The 24,544-nt window shown below is 37.7% G+C and overlaps 1 protein-coding gene across 13 annotated transcripts in view; it reads right to left on the minus strand.

Annotated features, from left to right (window-relative positions):
• The window catches only part of LMO7 (LIM domain 7), a 223,679-nt gene that overhangs the window by 123,555 nt on the left and 75,580 nt on the right, over positions 1 to 24,544 (minus strand). For all 13 annotated transcript variants that reach the window (XM_033177537.1, XM_033177536.1, XM_033177532.1 and 10 more), the window contains exons 2-3: positions 22,719 to 22,789; positions 8,892 to 8,961 (exon numbers count right to left, since the gene is read on the minus strand). In XM_033177537.1, the coding sequence (XP_033033428.1) occupies positions 8,892 to 8,961; positions 22,719 to 22,789 (141 nt within the window). The remainder of the gene's footprint in view (positions 1 to 8,891; positions 8,962 to 22,718; positions 22,790 to 24,544) is intronic.

The following is a 24,544-nucleotide window of genomic DNA, read 5'->3' on the forward strand; positions in this document are numbered from 1 at the left end:
TGATAATGGTGATACTATAGTAGTCTCCTATGTTTTTATTTACAAGAAAAAAATACTCCATGTTTTTGTTATTGGTGTTTTGTTTTTAAGGAAATTGATGAGATTGACAAAGTAGTAAAATAAGAACATTTAAATGTTAGTGTTTGAGGCATTATGTCAGAACTTGTGACAGTGGCTTACCGTCCCTTTGAAATAAAAATGTTTATTCAACATAGTTTTGATAGAGACCACAATTTAGCAGTTTTAATCAAGTTTATTGATATCCTTTAACATTTACTGTCTCTATTAGGAAATGAAAGAAAAAGTTAAAAATCTAGTATCTTTTAACTCAATGAAACACCAAGGTCTGATGCAATAGGTATAAAACTGCTCCAATACACTGATAGGTGAAACATAAATAAAAGTTAAATAGCATGATAATTTACAGAAATATACAGACTTCAATCTAATGTACCAAAAAACAAAAGCAGACTTGAGGCAGAAGTTGTGCCAGACCCATGCTATAGGAGGGGACTTCAGTGTTGCTCCTCCACACCCTCCTTAAGCTGCAGAGGCTGTTTACATCCATCTGATGATGGAGGTCATGACAGCCAGAATCAGCTCCGTACCAATGCTGCTGTTAGTGACTAGGCAAGTAAGCAGGCAAGGATGAGGGAGTCACACAGAACTCACCCAGTGGAAGCTTTTCTTACATTTTCTAGGTAGATACTCTCCTCAAACAAATCTACAAAAATTTTCTAGGTAAATACTCTCCTCAAACAAATCTACAAAATCAGCAATAAAATTTCAGAAGAGAAAATAGGCACTAATGATCATACCCTTTAAGTGGTTTTGTTAAACTAGCTCTAGAATACTACCTTCCCATCTCTTCCCACGTTGTTGCTTATATAAGTGTTTTGCTTTTTTAATTTACTTTATTTATTGAAAGAGATGAGGTTTCACTCTGTCAGCCAGGTTGGAGTGCAGTGACTCAATCATAGCTCATTGTACCCTCGAACTCCTGGGCTCAAGCAATCCTCCTGCCTTGACAAGACTTGGGTGGAAATATTTAAATTGTATAGCAGATTCCTCAGGTGAATTTTCTATTGCTGCTGGAAAGGAACAACCTGATGTGTCAGCAGTGACCTCCACATAGAGCAGGTCACAATATTTTGCCGGGGGAGAGTGAGGGGAAGTGTGTAATAAAGATGAAAGAGTCAGAAGTAATTTCACACGAACAATGTACAAGAACATTAGCCATTAAAAACCTTCCAGAAAATAGCAGTAAGAAGGGATGCATAGACTTGCCTTTTATTTCTTAATTCCCTTGCCATTATGAAGGCAAGGGAAACTGACACATCCAACATCTTAAGCTAGCTGGCATCATTGCCCATTTCCAGCTTTCTACAGCACTCCTGAATGAGGAGACAATCTTCCCAACCTCTATGGTCATGCCTTACACACTCTACTCCTGAAAGTAATCTGAATGATGCTCAATTCAGCACCTATTTTTTACGCAAATGTGAATATACTAAGTATTTTCCCACTGAGCACACTGATTGACAGACATTCAAAGGAATGATTCAAACAAAATTTTCTGGTATATCTTTGCTTTTCAAAGGGAAATTAAAATGGAAAGCATGAGTAGGTAATCAAATCTAAAGTCAGCCAGCCAAAGAGCCTGTGTAAAGGGCAGTGCTTAATTTCTTAATTCTTTAGCTCAGTGGTTCTCAATCAGGGATGATTTTATCCCATGGGAGTCACTGGCAATGTCAAGAGATATTTTTAACTGTCACAAATGGGGGAATGGCATCTAGTGAGCAGAGGCCAGGGATGCTGCTCAAGATTCCACAATGCACACGACAGACCTCCACGACAAAGAATTATTTGTGGCCGGGCGCGGTGGCTCAAGCCTGTAATCCCAGCACTTTGGGAGGCCGAGACGGGCGGATCACGAGGTCAGGAGATCGAGACCATCCTGGCTAACACCGTGAAACCCCATCTCTACTAAAAATACAAAAACTAGCCGGGCGAGGTGGCGGGCGCCTGTAGTCCCAGCTACTTGGGAGGCTGAGGCAGGAGAATGGCGTGAACTCGGGAGGCGGAGCTTGCAGTGAGCTGAGATCCAGCCACTGCACTCCAGCCCGGGCGACAGAGCGAGACTCCGCCTCAAAAAAAAAAAAAAAAAAAGAATTATTTGGCCAAAGTGTCAACAGTGCCAAGGTTGAGAAACCTTGCTTTAGCTAAATGCAAATAAATCATGAGGAGTCCAGGCTGACTATAGGTCTTGGGGCTAATGACTTCCCTGATGTTTCTACACATTCTATATTTTGTACACACTAACATATCAGATGGTAAACATTATTCTGGTTCAATAGCTCTTTTTACCATCAGGATATCTCATCTGGTTTTCAAGGTTTTGTTTTGAGATTGGTTTTTTTTTTTAAATCCCAAATAAAATTTTGGTTTTGAGTTTCAGTGATTTGAACATACCCACATTTAACACCAGCGAATTTTTTGGAAGGCTCAAACTCTTGGGTCAGATTTTAAAACATGGCTTTGTGAAGAACAGAAAGAAGAGATAGAGAACATGTATTTCTTTATAAAATTAAACTCAGCCAATTGAGAAAAGCCCTATCTCTATAAGAAAAAATCTAGGAAAACATGGTTACTGTCCTCCCAAAGAAAAAATAATTACATGAATGTTTCAAGCAAAGCATTCAATATATTTCTAAACCATCTAAACATCTCTCTCTGTATTGCCATTGCTCAAGGGATATCTTCTATGGTTTTCCCACAGGTCCACATGCAAAAGGTAAATCCATTGCCCTGACACCAAAGCTGAATACACATGGTAGCTGAGGTTACTTAGATGAAAAGCATACCTACAGCAAAGGGTGTAAGAAAGGAGTAATGGAAGATGGGGTGTGGAACACCATAACGACTCAGCTAAAACCCTTACACAGAAATTTTTACTATATTTGAACTGCCTTGGTGTATCTACCTTACACAAACCTCCTTCATAGTACCCACCTCTTAATGAACCTGAACCTGATGAACCAAAAAAAAACCAACACTCCTGACCACAGTTCATTTGGCCAAGACAACTGTCTTCTTATGGAATTCATCCACAGGCTGGCCAGTGACCTGGGATATCTGTAGCCTTCAAAGAAAAGGAATCCATTCAGATTCCTCTTTGAGAACCTCAACTAAGAGACACCAAAGAAATTCTGCTGGAAATGGGGAAAACTGGGTGAAGGGTACAGAGGACCTTTTTTACTGGTTTTTGCAGTTTTCTGTGAATCTTTATTTATTTCAAAGTAAAAGGTTTTTTTTTTTTTTTTTTTTAAGGTATTAACTAAAACATGTACCTATCTGTACTAATTTCCTAGAGCTGTATTTGGTACTTTGTTCATTTTGGTACAAAGTACCAAAAAACCAGGTGGCTTAAAATAACAGATTTTTTATCTCACAGTTCTGGATGCTAGAAGTCCAAAATTAAGGTGTTAGCAAAGCCACACTCCCTACAAAATCTATGACTGGCCAGCAATTGTAGGTGTTCCGGCTTGTAGATGCATCACTCCAATCCTATCTTTATATGGCATTCTTCCTGTGTGTCTGTGTCGTCACAGGCCATCCTTTTAGAAGGACACCAGTCAAAATGGATTAGGGGTCCTCCTTACCCCAGTATGAGCTCATTACAACTAGTTATATCATCTCCAACAACTCTATTCCCAAATAAGGTCACATTCTAAGGTACTAGGGTTTAGGACTTCAACATATTTGTTTTTGGGGTGGGAGGCACAATTCAACCTATAGCACTATCCCATCAAAGACCCAGTTCTAGAATCTATTATTTTTCACAATGGAAATCTTGTTCATTCATTTCTTTAAAAAATCTTTGATCGCTAAAAAATCTTTGATCTCCTATATGTATCAGTCACTATGCTAGATGCTGTGAACACAAAAATGGCTAGTTTGACAAGTCTGGCTCAGATTATTTATTCTTCTGGAAGTGTCAACGAAGTCTTCTAACATCCTCCTCCTCAAGGAATCCTTAGAGGTGAGTCTTCATAGTTCCCCTACAACTGCTCATGGACATGCACAAATGTCACAGTCCACTGTTATGCTCTGTGGCATATTTATGATGTGGTGCTTTCTTGCTTATTTGCTAATTTATTTGCCTTGTCTCCCCTCTTTAACTAGAATGTAAACTCTTCGAGGTCATGGTTTGTGACTTCATTGTTCCTTTGATACACACCTATAAACTAGAAAAATCTTCAATCTAGTAAGCACTCAATTATTTATTTAAAAAATGAACATTCTTTGACTGTCTGCATGTCAGACTACCTGTATATTATCCTTTTAGTCCTCATAACAACCCTTCCCAGGCATCTGCTGGAGCCCTAATTCATACTTGGAATTAAGGCTTTGAAAAGTTTTAATATAACCATCCTGACAAACAGGCATCAGAAGGAGTCAAGTGAGGCATGATGACAACTTCAAACCAATTGGGCTTAGCCCAGTTCTGCAGCTGTGGTCACTTTTAAGCTCCTACAGCCAATCGAAAATGCTCAATGTCCTGTATTCGAAAAATATTCCTATTTAATACACCAGAAATACAGTCCACTTTAACTTCTAAAGATAAAATCCAAACTAGATAGAATTTCTGATGCTTGAAATAGAAATACTTGGAGAGATCCTTGAATTTAAAAATAAAATACACTTGTACTTTCATGTAATCATACAATCAGAAAATTGAATAAAACCTCCACTGGCCAACAACAACAAACCACTACAATTCGAGCATTCCAAGTATGAAGGGTGTTTGAGATCAAAGTCTAATTTGCTTTAAAATGCATGTAATTGATCCAAGAAATGACAATTTTAAATTAAAGCAATAAGCTATTTAATTCAAACCATGTGAAAAAATATTTTCAATACTATTGAAACTTACTATTAAAAGTATATTACATAAAAATAAGATATTTTATAAGTAATTTTTATATAAAGCTTATTTGTTTTATTAAACTGAGTATTTCCTCCTAGAAAGTGCAGTGGCTCACGCCTGTAATTCCAGCATTTTGGGAGGCCAGGGTGGGCAAATCCCGAGGTCAGGAGATAGAGACCATCCAGTCCAATGTGGTGAAACCCTGTCTCTACTAAAAAAAAATAAGCAACTTGAGCAAAGTCTCAGGATACAAAATCAATGTGCAAAAATCACAAGCATTCTTATGCACCAGTAACAGACAAACAGAGAGCCAAATCATGAATGAACTCCCATTCACAATAGCTTCAAAGAGAATAAAATACCTAGGAATCCAACTTACAAGGGATGTGAAGGACGTCTTCAAGGAGAACTACAAACCACTGCTCAGTGAAATAAAAGAGGACAAAACAAATGGAAGAACATACCATGCTCATGGATAGGAAGAATCAATATTGTGAAAATGGCCATACTGCCCAAGGTAATTTATAGATTCAATGCCATCCCCATTAAGCTACCAATAACTTTCTTCACAGAATTGGAAAAAACTGCTTTAAAGTTCATATGGAACCAAAAAAGACCCCATATTGCCAAGACAATCCTAAGCCAAAAGAACAAAGCTGGAGGCATCACGCTACCTGACTTCAAACTATACTACAAGGCTACAGTAACCAAAACAGCATGGTACTGGTACCAAAACAGAGATATAGACCAATGGAACAGAACAGAGTCCTCAGAAATAATACCACACATCTACAGCCATCTGATCTTTGGCAAACCTGACAAAAACAAGAAATAGGGGAAGGATTCCCTGTTTAGTAAATAGTGCTGGGAAAAATTGGCTAGCCATAAGTAGAAAGCTGAAACTAGATACTTTCCTTACTCCTTATACAAAAATTAATTCAAGATGGATTAGAGACTTAAATGTTAGACCTAAAACCATAAAAACCCTAGAAGAAAACCTAGGTAGTACCATTCAGGACATAGGCATAGGCAAGGACTTCATGTCTAAAACACCAAAAGCAACGGCAACAAAAGCCAAAATTGACAAATGGGATCTCATTAAACTAAAGAGCTTCTGCACAGCAAAAGAAACTACCATCAGAGTGAACAGGCAACCTACAGAATGGGAGACAATTTTTGCAATCTACTCATCTGACAAAGGGCTAATATCCAGAATCTAAAAAGAACTCAAACAAATTTACAAGAAAAAAAACAAACAACCCCATCAAAAAGTGGGCAAAGGATATGAACAGACACTTCTCTAAAGAAGACACTCATACAGCCAACAGACACATGAAAAAATGCTCATCATCACTCGCCATCAGAGAAATGCAAATCAAAATCACAATGAGATACCATCTCACACCAGTTAGAATGGCAATCATTAAAAAATCAGGAAACAACAGGTGCTTGAGAGGATGTGGAGAAATAGGAACACTTTTACACTGATGGTGGGACTGTAAACTAGTTCAACCATTGTGGAAGACAGTGTGGAGATTCCTCAAGGATCTAGAACTAGAAATACCATTTGATCCAGCCATCCCATTACTGGGGATATACCCAAAGCATTATAAGTCATGCTGCTATAAAGACACATGCACACGTATGTTTATTGAGGCACTACTCACAATAGCAAAGACTTGGAATCAACCCAAATGTCCATCAGTGACAGACTGGATTAAGAAAATGTGGCACATATACACCATGGAATACTATGCAGCCATAAAAAAGGATGAGTTCGTGTCCTTTGTAGACATGGATGCAGCTGGAAATCAACATTCTCAGCAAACTATCACAAGAACAGAAAACCAAACACCGCATGTTCTCACTCATAGGTGGGAATTGAACAATGAGATCACTTGGACACAGGAAGGGGAGCATCACACACCGGGTCCTATTGTGGGGAGGGGTTGCAGGGGAGGGGTAGCATTAGGAGATATACCTAATGTAAATGACAAGTTAAGGGGTGCAGCACACCAACATGGCACATGTATACGTATGTAACAAACCTGCATGTTGTACACATGTACCCTAGAACTTAAAGTATAATGAAAAATAAAAAGAAAAGAAGTAATAAAGATCAGAGCATAACTAAATAAAATAGTGACTAAAAAATGCAAAAGATTAATGAAAAAAAAATACAAAAAAAAAAAAATTAGCTGGGCGTGGTGGCATGAGCCTCTAGTCCCAGCTACTTGGGAGGCTGAAGCGGGGGAATTGCTTGAACCCAGAAGGTGGAGTTTTCAGGGAGCCAAGATCGCCCCACTGCACTCCAGCCTAGTGACAGAGTAAGACTCCATCTCAAAAAAATTTTAAAAATACTTCAAAAACTAAATTTTTTTCATTTTATTCCTTAAATAACAAACCTCTTCTGACTCATTTTATTACCAGTAGAAAATTGTGTGTGTGTGTGTGTGTGTGTGTGTGTACACAGACACACAGAACCCACCAATCTTAGGCATTGTCCCATTTTTGGAAAGGGCTCACAAGCTCCAGGGTCCTACAAACCTCCCCTCTCCTCCTGAAGAGGGGGTAAGTGGGGTGGGACAAATAGAGTCATGGCATGAGAATGATTTTTAGAAAAGTAAAGGATAAAACTTGGGTAGAAATATTTAAATTGTACAGCTCTATGTGTATGTATATATACATATATACACACACACACATATATATATACATAATATTTTTAACCTAACCAAATTTGAAACCAATAAAATTATTAGGTCAGCTGCCTATTAATGATAGATATAGAATGAAGACAACTTGGTAGGAAGGAAGGAACTAATATTTGAGCCCAGCTGCTCTGGGAATTTTATGTATATTTTATTTTCAAATAAAATTATTAACAATTTTCCATTCCTTCTCTCCTAGACAGATATTTTCTGAGGAACACTCGGCAACTGACACCCCTATCAAGAATTTAATGACATTTTCATAACTTCTGCAAATCCAGAAATGTTGGTATTGCTAACTTTAATTACTCATGCCTTTAACATCTGTAAACACACGAATGGTCAAACAGAAATTTCCTGAATGCATTATAAACAGCATGAATAGTCTAAAAATAGTAAGGTTTGTGTCTACGTTCCAATTATTAGCTATCTTAAACTTCAGAGTTCTCTGAAGTTGATTTAACTTACTTCCATTATTGCGTTGATTTTTAAGGATTTCTAACATTTTAAAAATTATCCATCATTTGTATTTGATTGTAAATTATTTCCACAGACAGAGCTCCACACTATTATTGTCCTCTGAAATGTCTTACCCCATCTGAGTAGCTACCTTGGGACAGTGTGGGGTATATTTTATACACAAAATCCTGATTTGAAAGCTAGAAAGAATCTACAGAACCATCACGCTCATTTTATGGGTAATATTACTGTGGCAAAGAGGAAGACAGAGACTTGTGCAACCTCACACAGGACTTTGGTGGGAAACCTATTACATAAAGTAACAGAGCTAGCAGGCCTTGACTATTTTGGAAATGCACTTAGGGTCTAAGTGCTGGCTGAGGGCAATGTACAAGCATCACATGGCAGAAACATGACAACTGGTGAACATCTCGCAGTCTGAGCCACCATTGTGGTAGCCAGCAAACAGCTCACACAGGGCTGAGCTTCAGAAGATGGTGACCCTGAGCAAACGCAATTTGTGGAAGAAATAAGCCAAGAATGTAAATATATGAAGTTTGAAGGCACAGAAATCAAAACAAACAATTAAAAAATAAAATAAAAGCCTCCAGGCAAAAGGGAAACAGAAAGGAACTACAGATAAAAGGAAGACATCACCAAACACACTTTGCTTCAACAAAAAAACCATAACCTAATTTCAATGGTAATTGCAGATACAAAAACCTGCCAATGCCACCTCTTTACATTTCAAAGACCAATAAATTTAGTTGTGAAGGTAATTTACTACTTACCAATCCTGCTATTGGTGTAGACAGTCTATTGATCTTCTTAATGACGCCAGGTTTAAGCTTATTAATCAAACTGAAAGTAAACAAATACAGATGCAATTAAAAGATGCCAATATCAGTTTTTTAGCATTCTCAAAAATCACATATATCACTATTCTCTCCCCTCAATGTGTTATACAGAGCCAATAGCCCATCAGAAAGCAAATAACCAAGACATCAAGTCTAGAGACAAAGAAGAGCACCACACACAACGGTGAGCAGTCCTCCGTAGTCTATATCCTTTATGTGTGGACACAGACCCACTTACATATCCAAAACCATCCTTCAAAGAGCTAGTTTCACATTGAAGAGAAGTAATATTTGGTTCTGTTTCAATTGCCAGTTTAAGAATCTCTTCATTATAATTTGTCTCACTTCACCCAAAGAATACTATTTTCTACTAATAGTTTTCATTGATTGTTCTTCCCAAACTGATCATTTTTACAGGTATCTTCAAAATCATATTATTTTGCCACATTTAAAAGGTTAGGTGGACTTATACAAATAGTCAACTAGTTTTTATTGGTAACTCATTCAAGTCCATAATCAATTGCTTTATTACCACAGCAGAATGACTGGGCAAACATTAAATTCAATGTACCAGAACTCCCCCAAATTAACTAAGTTACCTCAGAATCTAGTATTTTAGATTAAACAGAATCAGTTTAAGTTAATATGAAAGACACGGCAAAGATATCTATGTCTCCATACTCTATAAAAAAGAAACTCAGCTTTGACAACTGAAACTTGGTACAATTTTGCTTCTAAATCTAAATTACTATGAACTTTTTTTATTGATTTAGTTCACTGACACTCTGCCAGGTCGTGTAGAAATTTAATACTATAAAAATGCTTTTCTATTCATGTTAGCTTGGTTAATTAATCGTTAATCACTGTCAGAGAACAGTATCTTGAAACTGATTTTCCTATTCAAAAACCCATACACAATAAATATATATATATATATTTTTTTTTTGAGACGGAGTCTCGCTCTGTCGCCCGGGCTGGAGTGCAGTGGCCAGATCTCAGCTCACTGCAAGCTCCGCCTCCCGGGTTTACGCCATTCTCCTGCCTCAGGCTCCCAAGTAGCTGGGACTACAGGCTCCCGCCACCTCGCCCGTCTAGTTTTTTTTGTATTTTTTAGTAGAGACGGGGTTTCACGGTGTTAGCCAGGCTGGTCTCGATCTCCTGACCTCGTGATTCACCCGTCTCGGCCTCCCAAAGTGCTGGGATTACAGGCTTGAGCCACCGCGCCCGGCCAAGAAATAATTTTTTATTCTGTAACAGAACTCCAAAAAGAAAGCAAATAAAGAAGAAATCATTAAACATTCTTAATTTACTGGTCTCCTTAGCACAATGGGCAGCAAAAAAAAAATCTGAAACCTGTGGAATGTCACTCCTTCAACATTCCAAAGACTTATATATACACTTGAGTTTGCTGAAAATAAAAAAGACAAAAGTCTTGATTTAATAACCTACAGAATGTTGTTCAATAGGATTCAAAATTACAAAAACAGTGGCTATGAAGATCTCATTTTGTGAACAAAAGATGTTTTTCTGTTTTCATGGTTTCTATACACAAAGATTAGACAAGTTAGTTAATATAGCTAATAATACCATTCTCCCAACTCAATTTCCTAGAACAATTATTCCATGATACCTAATTTCTGATTTGTATACAGAAAGCCAAGTAGAAAGCAAAGCTTTCTCCCTTCATGTCCACATGAGCTTTTTCTTAATCACTAGCTGAGAAGCCAGAAATGAATTAAGTTTATAAGAAATAACAATTGCAAATTAATTCTCCTAGTTGTTCCTTATTAACAAGGTATTTCTATATTTCTGTTACTGGTGGCATTCTTGTAATGCATAGAAGAACTAGTAACTGCAGCATTAAGGAACAGGAACATAATTCTGGAAAGTATAAATCAAGAAATTATTTGTAGTTTGTGACCACTAGCTCGGCACTGACTTTCTTACAGTAACTTGTATTTTGAAATTTGATCTTTAAATGACATAAATTAGAGGCCATTATGAGCTGAGGAAACATATAAAATGTCAGGAAAGTCTGGCAGGAGGAAGAGTGTCATGAGTTTCTGCTCCACCTATTTGAGTCACTGGTGACTTTGGCCAGGTCATTCAGTTTACCTGTTTATATCACATATCATTTTTACATTACAGGTTTCATAAGAGAAAGTATATTTCAAAAAATGCAGTTTCTGAAATTAATAATAGCACAACCTACTCTCAATTGGGTCAGCCAAGGGGAGTAAGAGATACAGGTAAAGGGAATAGGAAAGATAAATGATGTCTCCCAATAATGAGTTAATTAACACTTCCCTCATCAGAAGGTTCAAAGCAATTACTTAGAAGTGACAGACACACAATGGATTAGCATTCCTTTTCCACCCTAAACCTTCAAGTACATATGCAAACACGGAAATAAGCTGAGGAAAAAACAATACTCTGAATAACACACAAACTAGCCTCTAAAAAGTTGAGTCACTAAAGGAAAATGCTGTTTTCTTTTTAGTAGTTACAATACTAAGGACTACAAGATGGAGAAAAGACATATATAGTCTTGGCAAATGCTGACCACCCAATTAAATTTTGAATCATCAAAAATTATTTTCACATAAAATTAAAGGACAGCCTTTTAGAGTATTTCTTCTAAGGAGGAAAACATGGGTCTCATAAAATCTAAACTGTGAAACTTAAGTCTGCCTAGAGGAATGGGGCACAGCCTTATGTCAAATCAAAAACAGGTGTCACCTATGGAAATACTCTCTTCTACAAATAGAACTTCTTTGCCTAATAAGCGTTCTTCAATCACACATATGGAATTCCTAAGGTAACACTGGCTTCAGGTAACTGATTCTATTCAAGATTCAGATAACATAATAACCTTCCAGATACCTCTATGTACTAGGACCTAGAATCATTCAAGGAGCCATTTTATCAGCCTGTATCCCCTTGTTCCATCCCTCTAGCCCTAGGTAGAATTATCTCTCTCTTCCCCCAAGCCTTTCCTTAGGCCAGAGCCTAAACCTGGTTATATGCTTGGTTAGTGCATCAGAGGGCTTGCTCTTTTGGTAGGATTAAAACCAAAAGGAAGCACCTAGTAATCTGACACCTCCCAAGTCAGAGCACTCACAGGTAAGGCCAGCAATTTCTCTCCTTCTCCCTCAGCTCATCCCTTGCTAGGATCTGAATGTTCGCATTCCTCCCAAAACTCATACCTTGAAATCCGAACCCTGAAAGTAACAGTATTAGGAGGTGGAGCCCCTGGGAGGTAATTAGGTCATAAGAGTAGAACCCTCATGAGTGGGATTAGGTCCCTCATAAAAGAGGGTCCTGAAAGTTGCCTTGCCCCTTCCACCACAAGAGGTTACAGTGAGAAGTCTGTCTATGAAGGAAGCAGGTCCTCACCATATGCCAAATATGCCATTGTCTTGATCTTAGGCTTCCCAGCCTCCAGAACTGTGATAAACAAATTTCTGTTGTTTATAAACTACCCAATTTATGGTATCTTGATGTAGCAGTAGCCCAAACAGACTAAGACATCTCTCAAGTTGCCTTCTCCCTTTTCTTCTTACTCCCCTCCCTCACCCTCAAACAAACTGTCCACTCCCTTCAAAGGAGTTGCACAACGACAGCTAATAGAGAGCTGGCTCTGTTCAAAAGCCTTGTCAGTGAATATAACCCACTTTAAACATAACTCAGAGAGGAAATTCAGAAAACTGTACATAAAGCTCAATATAATGTCTGGCTCAGTTATAAAAGCTTTAGTGAGAACTAGAATTTGATGCTCTATTTCTAATAGTGTCCAGAAACTAGTTCTAAATGCCCAATCTCATTTTTCCCTTTATCAGAAAGCTTTTCGGTTGAGGTACAAAATTTATGGACACCTTTTGAGCTCCTGTTTCCAAAGATTTTCACAATGAACAAGGAAGATGACATGGAACAACGTATCAATACACTGAATGAACTTTTTAACCTGCGAATTATTTTATTAGTCATTCACGCATACATATTTCTAATATCTTTCTGTCACGTGCATTTTCTAAATATATATCCTCACATTATCAAACTTGTATTAGTAACTAAATTTTTGAAGATATAATAAAAGTATTACATGTTGTTCACAAATTGAAGAGCAATGTCTTTTTTTTTTTATTTTGGCAGATTTTGGGGGCACAGGTGGTGTTTAGTTACGTGAATAAATTCTTCAGTAGTGATTTCTAAGATTTTGGTGTACTCATTACTTGAGGAGTGTACACTGTATGCAATATGTAGTCTTTCATCCCTCACCACTCCCCACTCTTTTCCCCCAAGTCCCCAAAGTCTAATGTATCATTCTTATGCTTTTGCATCCTCATAGCTTAGCTCCCACTTATGAGTGAGAACATATGATGTTTGGTTTTTCATTCCTGAGTTGCTTCACTTAGAATAATGGTCTCTCATTCCGTCCAGGTTGCTACAAATGCCATTTTGTTCCTTTTTATGACTGAGTAGTATTCCAAGGTATATGTATACATACACCACATTTTCTTTATCCACTCATTGATTGATGGGCATTTGGGCTGGTTCCATATTCTTGCAATTGCAAATTGTGCTACTACAAACATGGGTGTGCAAGTATCTTTTTCATATAATGACTTATTTTCCTCTGGTAGATACCTAGTAATGGTAGATCTACTTTTAGTTCTTTAAGGAATTTCCACACTGTTTTCCATGGTGGCTGTACTAGTTTACATTCCCACCAGCAGTGTAAAACTGTTCCCTTTTCACTGCATCCACAACAATTCTTTTTTTATTTTTTGATTATGGTCACTCTTGCAGGAGTGAGGTGGCATTACATTGTGGTTTTGATTTGCATTTCCCTGATTATTAGTGATGTTGCCTTCTTTTTCTGTATGCTTTTTAGCCATTTGTGTATCTTCTTTTGAGAACTGTCTATTTATGTCCTTAGCCCACTTTTGATGGGATTATTATTTTCTTGCTGCCTTATTTGAGCTCCTTGTAGATTATAGATATCAGTCCTTTGTCAGATGTATAGATTGTGAAGATTTTCTCCCACTCTGTGGGGTGTCTGTTTACTCTGCTGATTATTTCTTTTGCTGTGCAGAAGTTTTTTTTTTTTAATTTAATTAAGTCCCATCTATTTATCTTTGTTGGATTTGCTTTTGGGTTCTTGGTAATGAAGTCTTTACCTAAGCCAATGTCTAGAAGGGTTTTTTCAATGTTATCTTCCAGAATCTTTATGGTCTCAGGACTTAGATTTAAGTATTTGATCCATCTTGGGTTGATTTTTGTATAAGGTGAGAGATGAGGATCCAATTTCATTCTTCTACATGTGGCTTCCAATTGTCCCAGCACCATTTGTTGAATAGGGTGTCCTTTCCCCACGTTATGTTTTTGTTTGCTTTGTGGAAGAGCAGTTGGCTGTAAGCACTTGGCTTTATTTCTGGGTTCTCTATTTTGTTCTATTGGTCTATGTGCCTATCTTAAACAATGATTTTTGTTTTATCCACTATATGGTATTAATGCATTTGCTTGCTTTTCCTCTAAACATAAATTGTGCTTATTAAGCATTTTAATGTGCACTAAATATGGCAATGTGCTGGGATCGGCAGCAGAGCAATCAGACAGTCCAGCTACTAGAGGCACAGACAACCCTCTCCCTTTCCAAACAGCATCACCTAGCACTTGGCAAAAAAACCTGGCATTTCATAGGTGCTTTACAAATATTTACTAAAATCCACTGCCCAGTTTTTAATGCAGAAATATTTCTGTGAAATATGAAACAAATCATTCAAAATCTCTATCTTCTTTATAAAGAAATTTTTAAACATTTTACCTCTGCTTTCAAATGCTAGAAATTTTTTGCTTTTACCAACAACACCCCTCCCTAGTATTTTTTTGTTTCCAGAGAAGTCAAACTTTCATATTCTCCACTTATTGTCAACATTGATCAAAAGAGTGAACTATCAGACATGTTAAGTTGGACTGGTTATCTTAATTAAGTAAATGCCTTACTAAAATTTTATTAACTTTTATTTAAATTCATAAGCTGCAATATTTTAAAATAAGTAATCGTATTTCCATGGGTAAAATAACCAGCATATATAATTTAAAAGTCCAAAAGCATCCAATATAAATATTTATGATCACTCTAATCTTTCCAAAGATTGCTAGTAAAATTGATGTAAGTTTAATTCCTAGAATTTCTATGGTAGTAATTTTGAATACTGCTGAATTACCTACAATACACAATAAAAGTTAACAGTAAATGCTAAGATGGGAAAGTGTGTGGAACCGCAATGTCAATACTAATATTTATAGTCATCACTTTCTTATGATGGAACTTTATCATATAGCCTCACCATTCTGCTTGAAGCATACTGAAGTAAGTCTAGCAAAGCTTGAGTAGTCTCAGGGCAGATACCTCTTATTCTGAGACCTTCAATAATTACAGCACTAATGGATTTCACTGGGCAGTAGAAAATTTCCCAATGTCACATCAAAGGCAAACGGCGTCTAGACACAGACCTTACACCCTTCACAACAATGAACTCAAAGTAGATCACAGACCTAAATATAAAACCAAAAGCTATTAAAACTCCTAGAAGAAAAGATAGGGGGAAGTCTAGAGACTTTAGGTCTGACAGTGACTTTTTAGATATGACACAAAAAGCACAATTCATAAAAGAAAGAATTGACACACTGGACTTCATTAAAATTAAAAATATCTGCTTTGTGAAAGACATTGTCAAGGGAATAAAAAGACAAGCCACAGACTGAGAGAAAATACTTGTAAAAGACATATCTGAAAAGGGACTCTTATCTAAAATATACAAGGAACTCTTAAAAAGTCAACAATAAGAAAATCTGATTAAAAAATGGGCCAAAGACCTTAACAGACACCTCACTAAGGAAGACACGTAGATGACAATCATATGAAAAGATGCTCCACATCATATATTAACAGCAAATTAAAACAATGATATACCACTACACATTTATTAGAATGGTCAAAATTCAGAACACGGACAACACCAAATGCTGACAAGGACGTGGAACAACAAAAACTCTCATTCTCTGATGGTAGAAATGCAAAATGGTACAGAGATTTTGAAAGAGTCTGGCAGTTTCTTAAAAACTAAATATACTCTTACCATATGATGCTGCAATCGTGTTCCTTGGTATTTACCAAAAGAAGCTAAAAATTTACATTTACACAAAAAATTGCACACGGATTGTATTAGTCCATTCTCACACTGCTATTAAGAACTACTTGAGACTAGATAATTTATGAAGAAAATAGGTTTAATTAACTCACAATTCCCCAGGCTTAACAAGAGGCATGACTGCGAGGCCTCAGGAAATTTACAATCATGGCGGAAGGCAAAGGGGAAGCAAGCAGATCTTACTGTGGCAGAGAAAGAGAGACAGCAAGTGAAGGGGGAAGTGCCACCCACTTTTAAAACATCAGGTCTCGAGAGAACTCACTCACCATCACGAGAACAGCATGGGGGAAACCCGCCCCCATGATCTAATCACCTCCCACCAGGTCCCTCCCCCAACACTGGGAATTACAATTTGACATGAGATTTGGATGGGACACAGGGCCAAACATCATGGATGTTTATAGCAGTTTTATTCATAATTGTCAAAACTGGGAAGCAACCAAGATGGCCTTCATTTGATGAATGAATAAACAAACTGTGGAACCTCCAGACAGCAGAATGTTATTCAGCACAGAAGAGACATAAGCTGGCCGGGTACAGTGGCTCACGCCTGTAATCCCAGCACTTTGGGAGGCTGAGGGGGGCAGATCACTTGAGGTCAGGATTTCGAGACCAGCCTGGCCAACATAGTGAAACCCCGTCTCTACTAAAAATACAAAAATTAGCCGGGCGTGGTGGTGGGTGCCTGTAGTCCCAGCCACTTGAGAGGCTGAGGCAGGAGAATCACTTGAATCCGGGAGGCGGAGGTTGTGGAGAGCAGAGATCGCACCATTGCACTCCAGCCTGGGGGACAAGAGCCAGACTTCATCTCAAAAAAAAAAAAAAAAAGAGAGAGAGAGAGAGACATGAGCTATCAAACCATAAAAAGATATGGAAGAAAGTGCATATTACTCAGTTAAAGAAGCCAATCTGAAAAGGCTACACACTGTATGATTCCAATTATGTGACATTCTGGAAAAGGCAAAACCATACAGACAGTAAAGATCAGTGGTTGCCAGGGGTTACAGGTAAGGGAGGGATGAACAGGAGGAGCACCAAGGATTTCTACAGCAGTGAAACAATTCTGGATGATACTATAATGATGGGTACATGTCATTATGCATTTGTCCAAAACCACAGAACGTACAACACCTAGAATGAACTGTAATGTAAACGATAGACTCTGGGTGGTGATGATGTGTCAATGTAGGTCCATCATTTGTAACCAATGTACCCCTCTGATGGGGGATGTTGATAATAGGGGAGGCTGTGCATGAGTGGGGTCATGGAGAATATGGGATCTTTCTGTACCTTTCACTCAGTTTTTCTGTGAACTCAAAACTGTTCGTTTAAAAAGTCTTCAAAACAAAAACAACAGAAAGCAAAAGGAATCTAACGGGGGGATCTGGCTTCCTGTACTATTTAACTATGAAGTAACGTTACTAAATTCCTCTCAAACCCTCAGGTAAATGAGAGTGATATTATTAGTCTCCCTCTAGGATTTCAACCCTCAACTTTGAGGCCACAATATTAAAAAACTTGTGCAAAACTTCAAATGAGTCCTTAGAGTGTGTCTACCATAACTGAAGTGAATTTTTAAGTTGATGTTTGCTAAGCTGACTTTCATCTTGATATACTCTTTCTTTGAAACAAAAAAATGTGTTTTTGCTAGATATAGATATTACATCACAGGTGAAATGAATCATGATGCTTAAAAAGAAGGCATGTAAATGCCAACCATAAAATACTGCCATTAAGTGAAAACAGATTAAAATTTTTATATTCATTTTTATGAACTTGAACCCTTGCACCATTGTTTGCCTATTGCTGGGCTATCATGTAACATGGAAACTTCAAAGCTTATATTACTTGAAAATGAAGAAAAACAGTTTTCACTGAATTTCAAAAGGCTATAAAAACAGATCAGGGTCAATAAATAGTGTTGGCATGCTGGAACGCTGTATGTAAGCAACTGTCCTCCTCAGGAAATTCAAAACCACAAACACCTCTAAGAATAAAAGCCTTTCCCACTAAATGAAAGCCTCTGGGCTTCCCATGGAGCAGTGCATGGAAGCCCCAGGGGGCCTACCCATGTCACCGGCACTGTATGTATGGGTGGAGATCTCCGGCTCCAATAAAAAAGATAGAGCTCTCTTGGCTGGAATGACAAAGTGACAAAGTTCTCTATCTTACCCAATGACTTAAAATGATCATCTGAGTGTCCCACAGCAAACAGTCATGTTTGTAAAAATAAAAAATATATATTTTTCTATTGAATATGTATATCTATATATCTTTAACAAACTGTTACAGTATTTTTAGGCAGATAGTGTTGTGGTCACATGGCTGATACAAATAGAAACATCGATAGGGGTGAATATCTTGCTCCTGTCTTTCCAAGCTACAAGAAAGGGAAAAGAAGACCTGGTGACAGTTAGAGCTTTGTTTTGTTTGTTTGTTTGTTTGTTTGTTAGAGACAGAGTCTTGCTGTCGTCCAGGCTGGAGTGCAGTGGTACAATTTTGGCTCACTGCAAGCTCCACCTCCCAGGTTCACGACATTCTCCTGCCTCAACCTCCCAAGTAGCTGGGACTACAGGCGCCCGCCACCACGCCCAGCTAATTTTTTGTATGTTTAGTAAAGACGGGGTTTCACCATGTTAGCCAGAATGGTCTCAATCTCCTGACCTTGTGATCCGCCTGCCTTGGCCTCCCAAAGTTCATGGATTACAGGAGTGAGCCATGGCACCTGGCCAGGAAGAGTGTTCTTACTGTGAGTCATGTGTTCAAAAAGGCATAAACCTCTGATGCATGGCTGACTGTGGCAGAGACTTGGGATCATTCCAGGGATGGGAGGTACAGACTGACTAACCAGTGACACACCCAATCAGACTATCGTCAAGCAAATCTTCTTCATCAGAGAGAAAAAAAAGAGTGTTTTCATTTGAATATTTCTAAGATTGTCATCATAAGATGAGTAACTGGGAAATTACTGATATCATTAGCTGTTTATGTCTCAACCGAATATGTTTAGAAAAGAGGAATAATTCTGCTAGAACCCAGAGCAAAACAAGATCATGGACATTGATCAAGTGATACATCTTTCATATTTTTAAAATATATATAATAAGGCAGTCTACATGAGCACTAAGAAATACTGAAGAAAGACAGATTAATGAACACTACTAATAAAATTCATAGCACATTATAACAAGGAGCTAAAATCACCTTATAAACACTTGTCAACCCTTTTATTAATTAGAAAAGCAAAAATATCAGACAGTGTTCCCATCTCACTGTTTAGTAAAACCAAGAGAGACTACAGTCATAGACTTTCATCAAGAGAGTATTCTTTATCCCCCAACTCACTAGATGCCACAGTCAAACTAAACGACACTAAAATGACTAATATGAAGATACTAACTTCAACAGTCAATCAGATTAAAAGGCAATGAACCCACATAACTATCCTCATTACTCAAATGAATAACCTGTCTGAAACCACAGTGCACGGTTTATCCCCACTTTAGACTATCTGAAATGTCAGTACACTTCCAGTTGGGTGAAAGCGATAATAAGCTATTCGAACTTTTGACTTTGATGTTTCAGAACACCAGTTCAAAAGAAAAGAGTACTACTAATGGATTTTTTAAAAACTGCTGAGATTACTGGATTAAATATTAAGAAAACTATTTAATGGTAGTAATGAATGAGAATGCCTAGAGGTTTCTAACAGGCAACAAGCAGACTTGTATGTCACAAGAAATATGATTCTGGCAGTGAGCCAGACAGAAGTCAGTCTTTTCCTGTACGAAAATGAATTCAGGTTTTAAAAATATCCTAATCATATTTCAGCTAAAACTTGGGATCTCTAGTGGGTAAAATATCCTCAAAGACAGATAGCTTACTATATTTACCATTAATTAAAAAGTCAGGGCTTGTAATACCAGACCTCTGAACAGCTGACTTTGTTTTCCTCTCAGGCATTATATATAACGCAGGTGGATGTAGCCACAAACAGCAGTGCCTGCTTAATCATTTCAGAGTGCAACCAGCCAGGCTTTCCTCAGTTACAGGTTTCATACTAAATATAGTTATCTGGACTTTTTATTCATTAACACCACAGCTTTTAGATGAATGTGTCGTCATTAACCAATGGCTATAAACAATGTGATTCACAATTTACAGAAATATTTTTAATAAAAATATTATGCAGTACTTTGGTGTCCCACAGTAAATTACAATTGCTGATTACCATGGCTTCAGATTTACTGAAGCTACTTTTTTAAAGAATAGTGGGTACTAAGAGATTGATTAGACTTATGTGGCAATGCACAAAACTCCAAACTGGTGTTATTCCAATTAGAAAACAGTATTAGAATGAGCTTTGGAAGTCTGAGAATTAAAGTGACTTTTTAAAAAACTAATATATCTCTAAACATTCATCCAAATGTTTGCTATTGCCATTAAGGTAGAAATTACATATTTCTTCTAGCCTGTACTGCCTGTGCTCACAATAGTTTTTCATCAACTCTGAATATCCTCCCTAGTCACACTACGCTGATCTTTTCAGGCTCAGTATAGCTTTTGGAAATCACTTCCAATCATTCAGAGCCCAGGCTGGTGCATAAGGTGCATTTTAAGTCAAAACCTGGGTGTCACTATCAAACATGTTTAATGACCTATTTGTGGGGTCAATGCCCCAAAAGTGGGACCCCTAAAATATTATGGGCAATAGTTCATTACTGGAAATATATAACCTACAAAGTTACTTCTTTGAAAAGATCATATATTTGAGATATATGCTTTTGTAAATCTAGAAAGATTCCGTGCTTCATAGACACACTTCCTTGTAGGCACAAACCCACCCAATTCCTATTCAGACTTGTCGGGTGTACGGTTGATGGCTTTTTTTATTGCAAACATTTAAATAACAACTAGTTTGCAGGTCACATAGCTCTTTCTAACAGGCATTGTTTACCCTCCATCTTCTAAACATTACTAGAAGATATTTAAATCATACAGTTTTCAGATTAAGATAAAATAACTTCCCTTTAGTGACCAGTTGGGCTATGTGGTCTACTTAAATTAGTTTAAACACTATTTGACTCATTGTCAAACTAACTGAAACATTATTCACGTTCCAATGAATGTGACATTGGAAGATCACAAGAAACACACTTTAAACTTTATTCCTGGCCCTTATGCACATGTCTGTCCTATACATGTCACCTATACATTAGGGGAAACCACATGAAATTGACACTTCTGTAGGCCACCAATGGTTAAATATCAGCAACTTCATATGGAACAACTTAATAATATCACCCTAACACAAAGAAGTTTGAACACCTGCCAACAGAGCTGACAAGATAGAGACTGTTATTTACATGCCCATCATCTAGCAACAACTTGTACATATACAAAGTTTGATAGTTTATAAAAACCTTAAAATATATATTGTTGAACTCAGCAACTCTGTGAATTAGGCACATCAGGTACCTTGATCTCCACTTTACAGATGAGAAAATAAGGCTCAAATGTTAAGTCACTTGGTCAAATGTTCAAAGATGTGAAGTCACTTATTCAAAGGTCCAAAAGTAATGGAGTGAGAAATCTAACCTAGGCCCTTTGACTCCAGACCTTTTGCTGCAAACAACTCCTTCAAAAGGATAATCAAAATCTCTAAGTACTAGTGCATACACTCTCACTGCCTACATGTGGATAGATAGCACAAACACTTGTGCGATAAGTGTCTAGATTGAAATAATTAAGTGCTTTCAAAAATGTGGGTGAGTATTCAAGTACATTCTTAGAATTTATTTGCTCGCTTCTGCAACCTCTACCTTCACCCAGGATTTCATCCTTATGCCTCACAGGCCTGCCTCTCCCTTATTCCCAAAGGTCACATACTTGGCTAACTGTACTACGCATCCATTGGGGAGCAAAATATTACACTACACATACAATGCAGGCCTTATACCATCAATCATGGTACTAGCCTCTTTTACTTCTTTGTAAGCGAAGTCTGGGGTGTTGTTCTCAATGGTATCTTCATTGAATGAATGTCCATAACTCAAACTGATTTTGGTAATGTAATGACTACTCCACTTAAAGCTGAAAAGAAAAATCTACCACTCCAATCATCGTGATTTATTGATGAAGCAAAGATTTTGTGTATTAACTTCTAAACCAGGCAATTCTACCCATTAGAATATTCAGACTAACAGATCGATGGTAAAATGTCATAAGGCTTCCTTCTCAATCACCCACCCCCTACTGGTCCACCATGCAATAGAATCTTTCTTGTTTACTAATTAAAAATAATATATATTTTACCAGTGCTGTCTTTAGATACAGAGACTGATAACCCCTTCTTCCTACTGTCTCGTACTGTGAGGTATCAATTTGCAGGGATCAAATCTCACCAGTGACCAAGAACACACATCTGTGACTACGGTGGCCATGGGAGAAGACAAACACCTCATCACTTACACACACACACACACACACACACACACACACATCTTTGCTTTTGAATTATTTTTTAAATACTTTAAATACTTACTCACACAGCAGAACACCGTTTTCTAGAGAGGCTCGAAAATCTTTTGTTTCAAAATTCTTCTCTGTCACTGCCTGAAAGACAGGTTTGGGTGTTAATTTTCTCTTAAGCAGGGACAACACACAAGTCAAATTCAGTATTAGATTAATTAATATGCATTTAATGTTATACTTGAAGGATTTGCATATATAGATTGTTATATCCTATAATCTGTTCCTTATAGTAATATGTACTATTTGTTTTATGTTACAAAGAGATAGTTTAACCATTTTAGTATGACAAATATATGCAGGAACAAATCACAATGAGTGTTTTTGGTAATATAATCATTTTATTGGATGATACATGAAAGTTAAGAGCTAAACTAAATTTTCAACATATTTTATATATTTTTTAAAAACCTATGGTTGATCTATTCTAATAAGAGTGAATAAAAACAGTTTAAGACAGAAACTCAAAATACCAACTACACTGAATACACAAATCTTTCATTTCACTTCCATCTTTATATTCCTTAAATTTCATTACAAAGCAAAACAGCAGAGGGCATGACACTTCTTGAAATTATTTATGAAATTGTCCTAATTGATGTAAAGAACCATTTATTGAAATATCCTAGGGAGAAGACTATTAAATCCTGGGTGCAGAGAACAAATAGAAAGCAAGGTGAGATGGTGAATATTTTAAACAGACAATTCCCAACTTAAGGAATTACAGAGGAACAGCCACCTGCAGTTACCACCACCAACAATGTTGGTGAAAACTTTAGGAAAATATCTAGATTCTCTCTCTAAAGCGGGAGGTGGTTGGGATAGAAAAGGGGATTCCAAAAGGGAAATAGTAGCAGAGAAAATGAAGGTCATAGTGGGGAAGAGCTGCTCTAAGTACAACCCTTGGGACTGAGTCCCAGCTTGAGTGGAGGGCAGGGACCAACGGCAGTGACATCAGCTGTCCTAGAGATGCAGCCACCACCTAAGAGCAGGAGTAGTCCTTGCTCCACCTGCCACTTCAGAAAGAAATACATTTCTGATATCCTGAACTGGAAAGTCACCAATCTTAAATCCCAGGTTGGCTCCAGGGCTCAATGAAGGGATCTTTACCACCATCCACTAGCTGACCTCACTGCTGCCAGCTTCACAGTCCCCCTAAAATCCCTGTGTGTCTTCATTCTGCATCTCTCCACAGCACCCAACATTGCTGCAGCTAGACATGATATCTGTTAACTGACAAAATAATGGTTGTGTTTCTCAGAAGTTGGTCTATACATTTGGACAGGAGCCTGGGCCAGGAGGCAACAGGAAGAGGTAGATCCTTCTTGTACTTGGCATTAATCTACAGAAGGGCTGCACTGATGCTTTACTTAAACAAAGGCTGAGTGTCTGTTACAGGCACTACCTGAATGCTGGGTAGGAATTTACCGGAAAAAAAAAAATGTTTTAAAGGCAGGCAGCTCTTCCCTCAAGGAGTCCACAGCCTCATAAGAAAAACATAATGTTTAGGCCGGGCGCGGTGGCTCACGCCTGTAATCCCAACACTTTGGGAGGCTGAGGTGGGCGGATCACAAGGTCAGGAGATCGAGACCATCCTGGCTAACACGGTGAAACCCAGTCTCTGCTAAAAATACAAAAAATTCGGCAGGCGTGGTGGGGGGCGCCTGTAGTCTCAGCTACTCCGGATGCTGAGGCAGGAGAATGGCGTGAACCCAGGAGGCGGAGCTTGCAGTGAGCCGAGATGGGGCGACTGCACTCCAGCCTGGGTGACAGAGCGAGACTCCATCTCAAAGAAATAAAAAATAAAAATAAATAAATAAATAAACAAGAAAAACATAA

This window comes from Trachypithecus francoisi, unplaced genomic scaffold (assembly GCF_009764315.1).
Source record: "Trachypithecus francoisi isolate TF-2019V2 unplaced genomic scaffold, Tfra_2.0 Lachesis_group18, whole genome shotgun sequence".
Lineage (NCBI taxonomy): Eukaryota > Metazoa > Chordata > Mammalia > Primates > Cercopithecidae > Trachypithecus > Trachypithecus francoisi.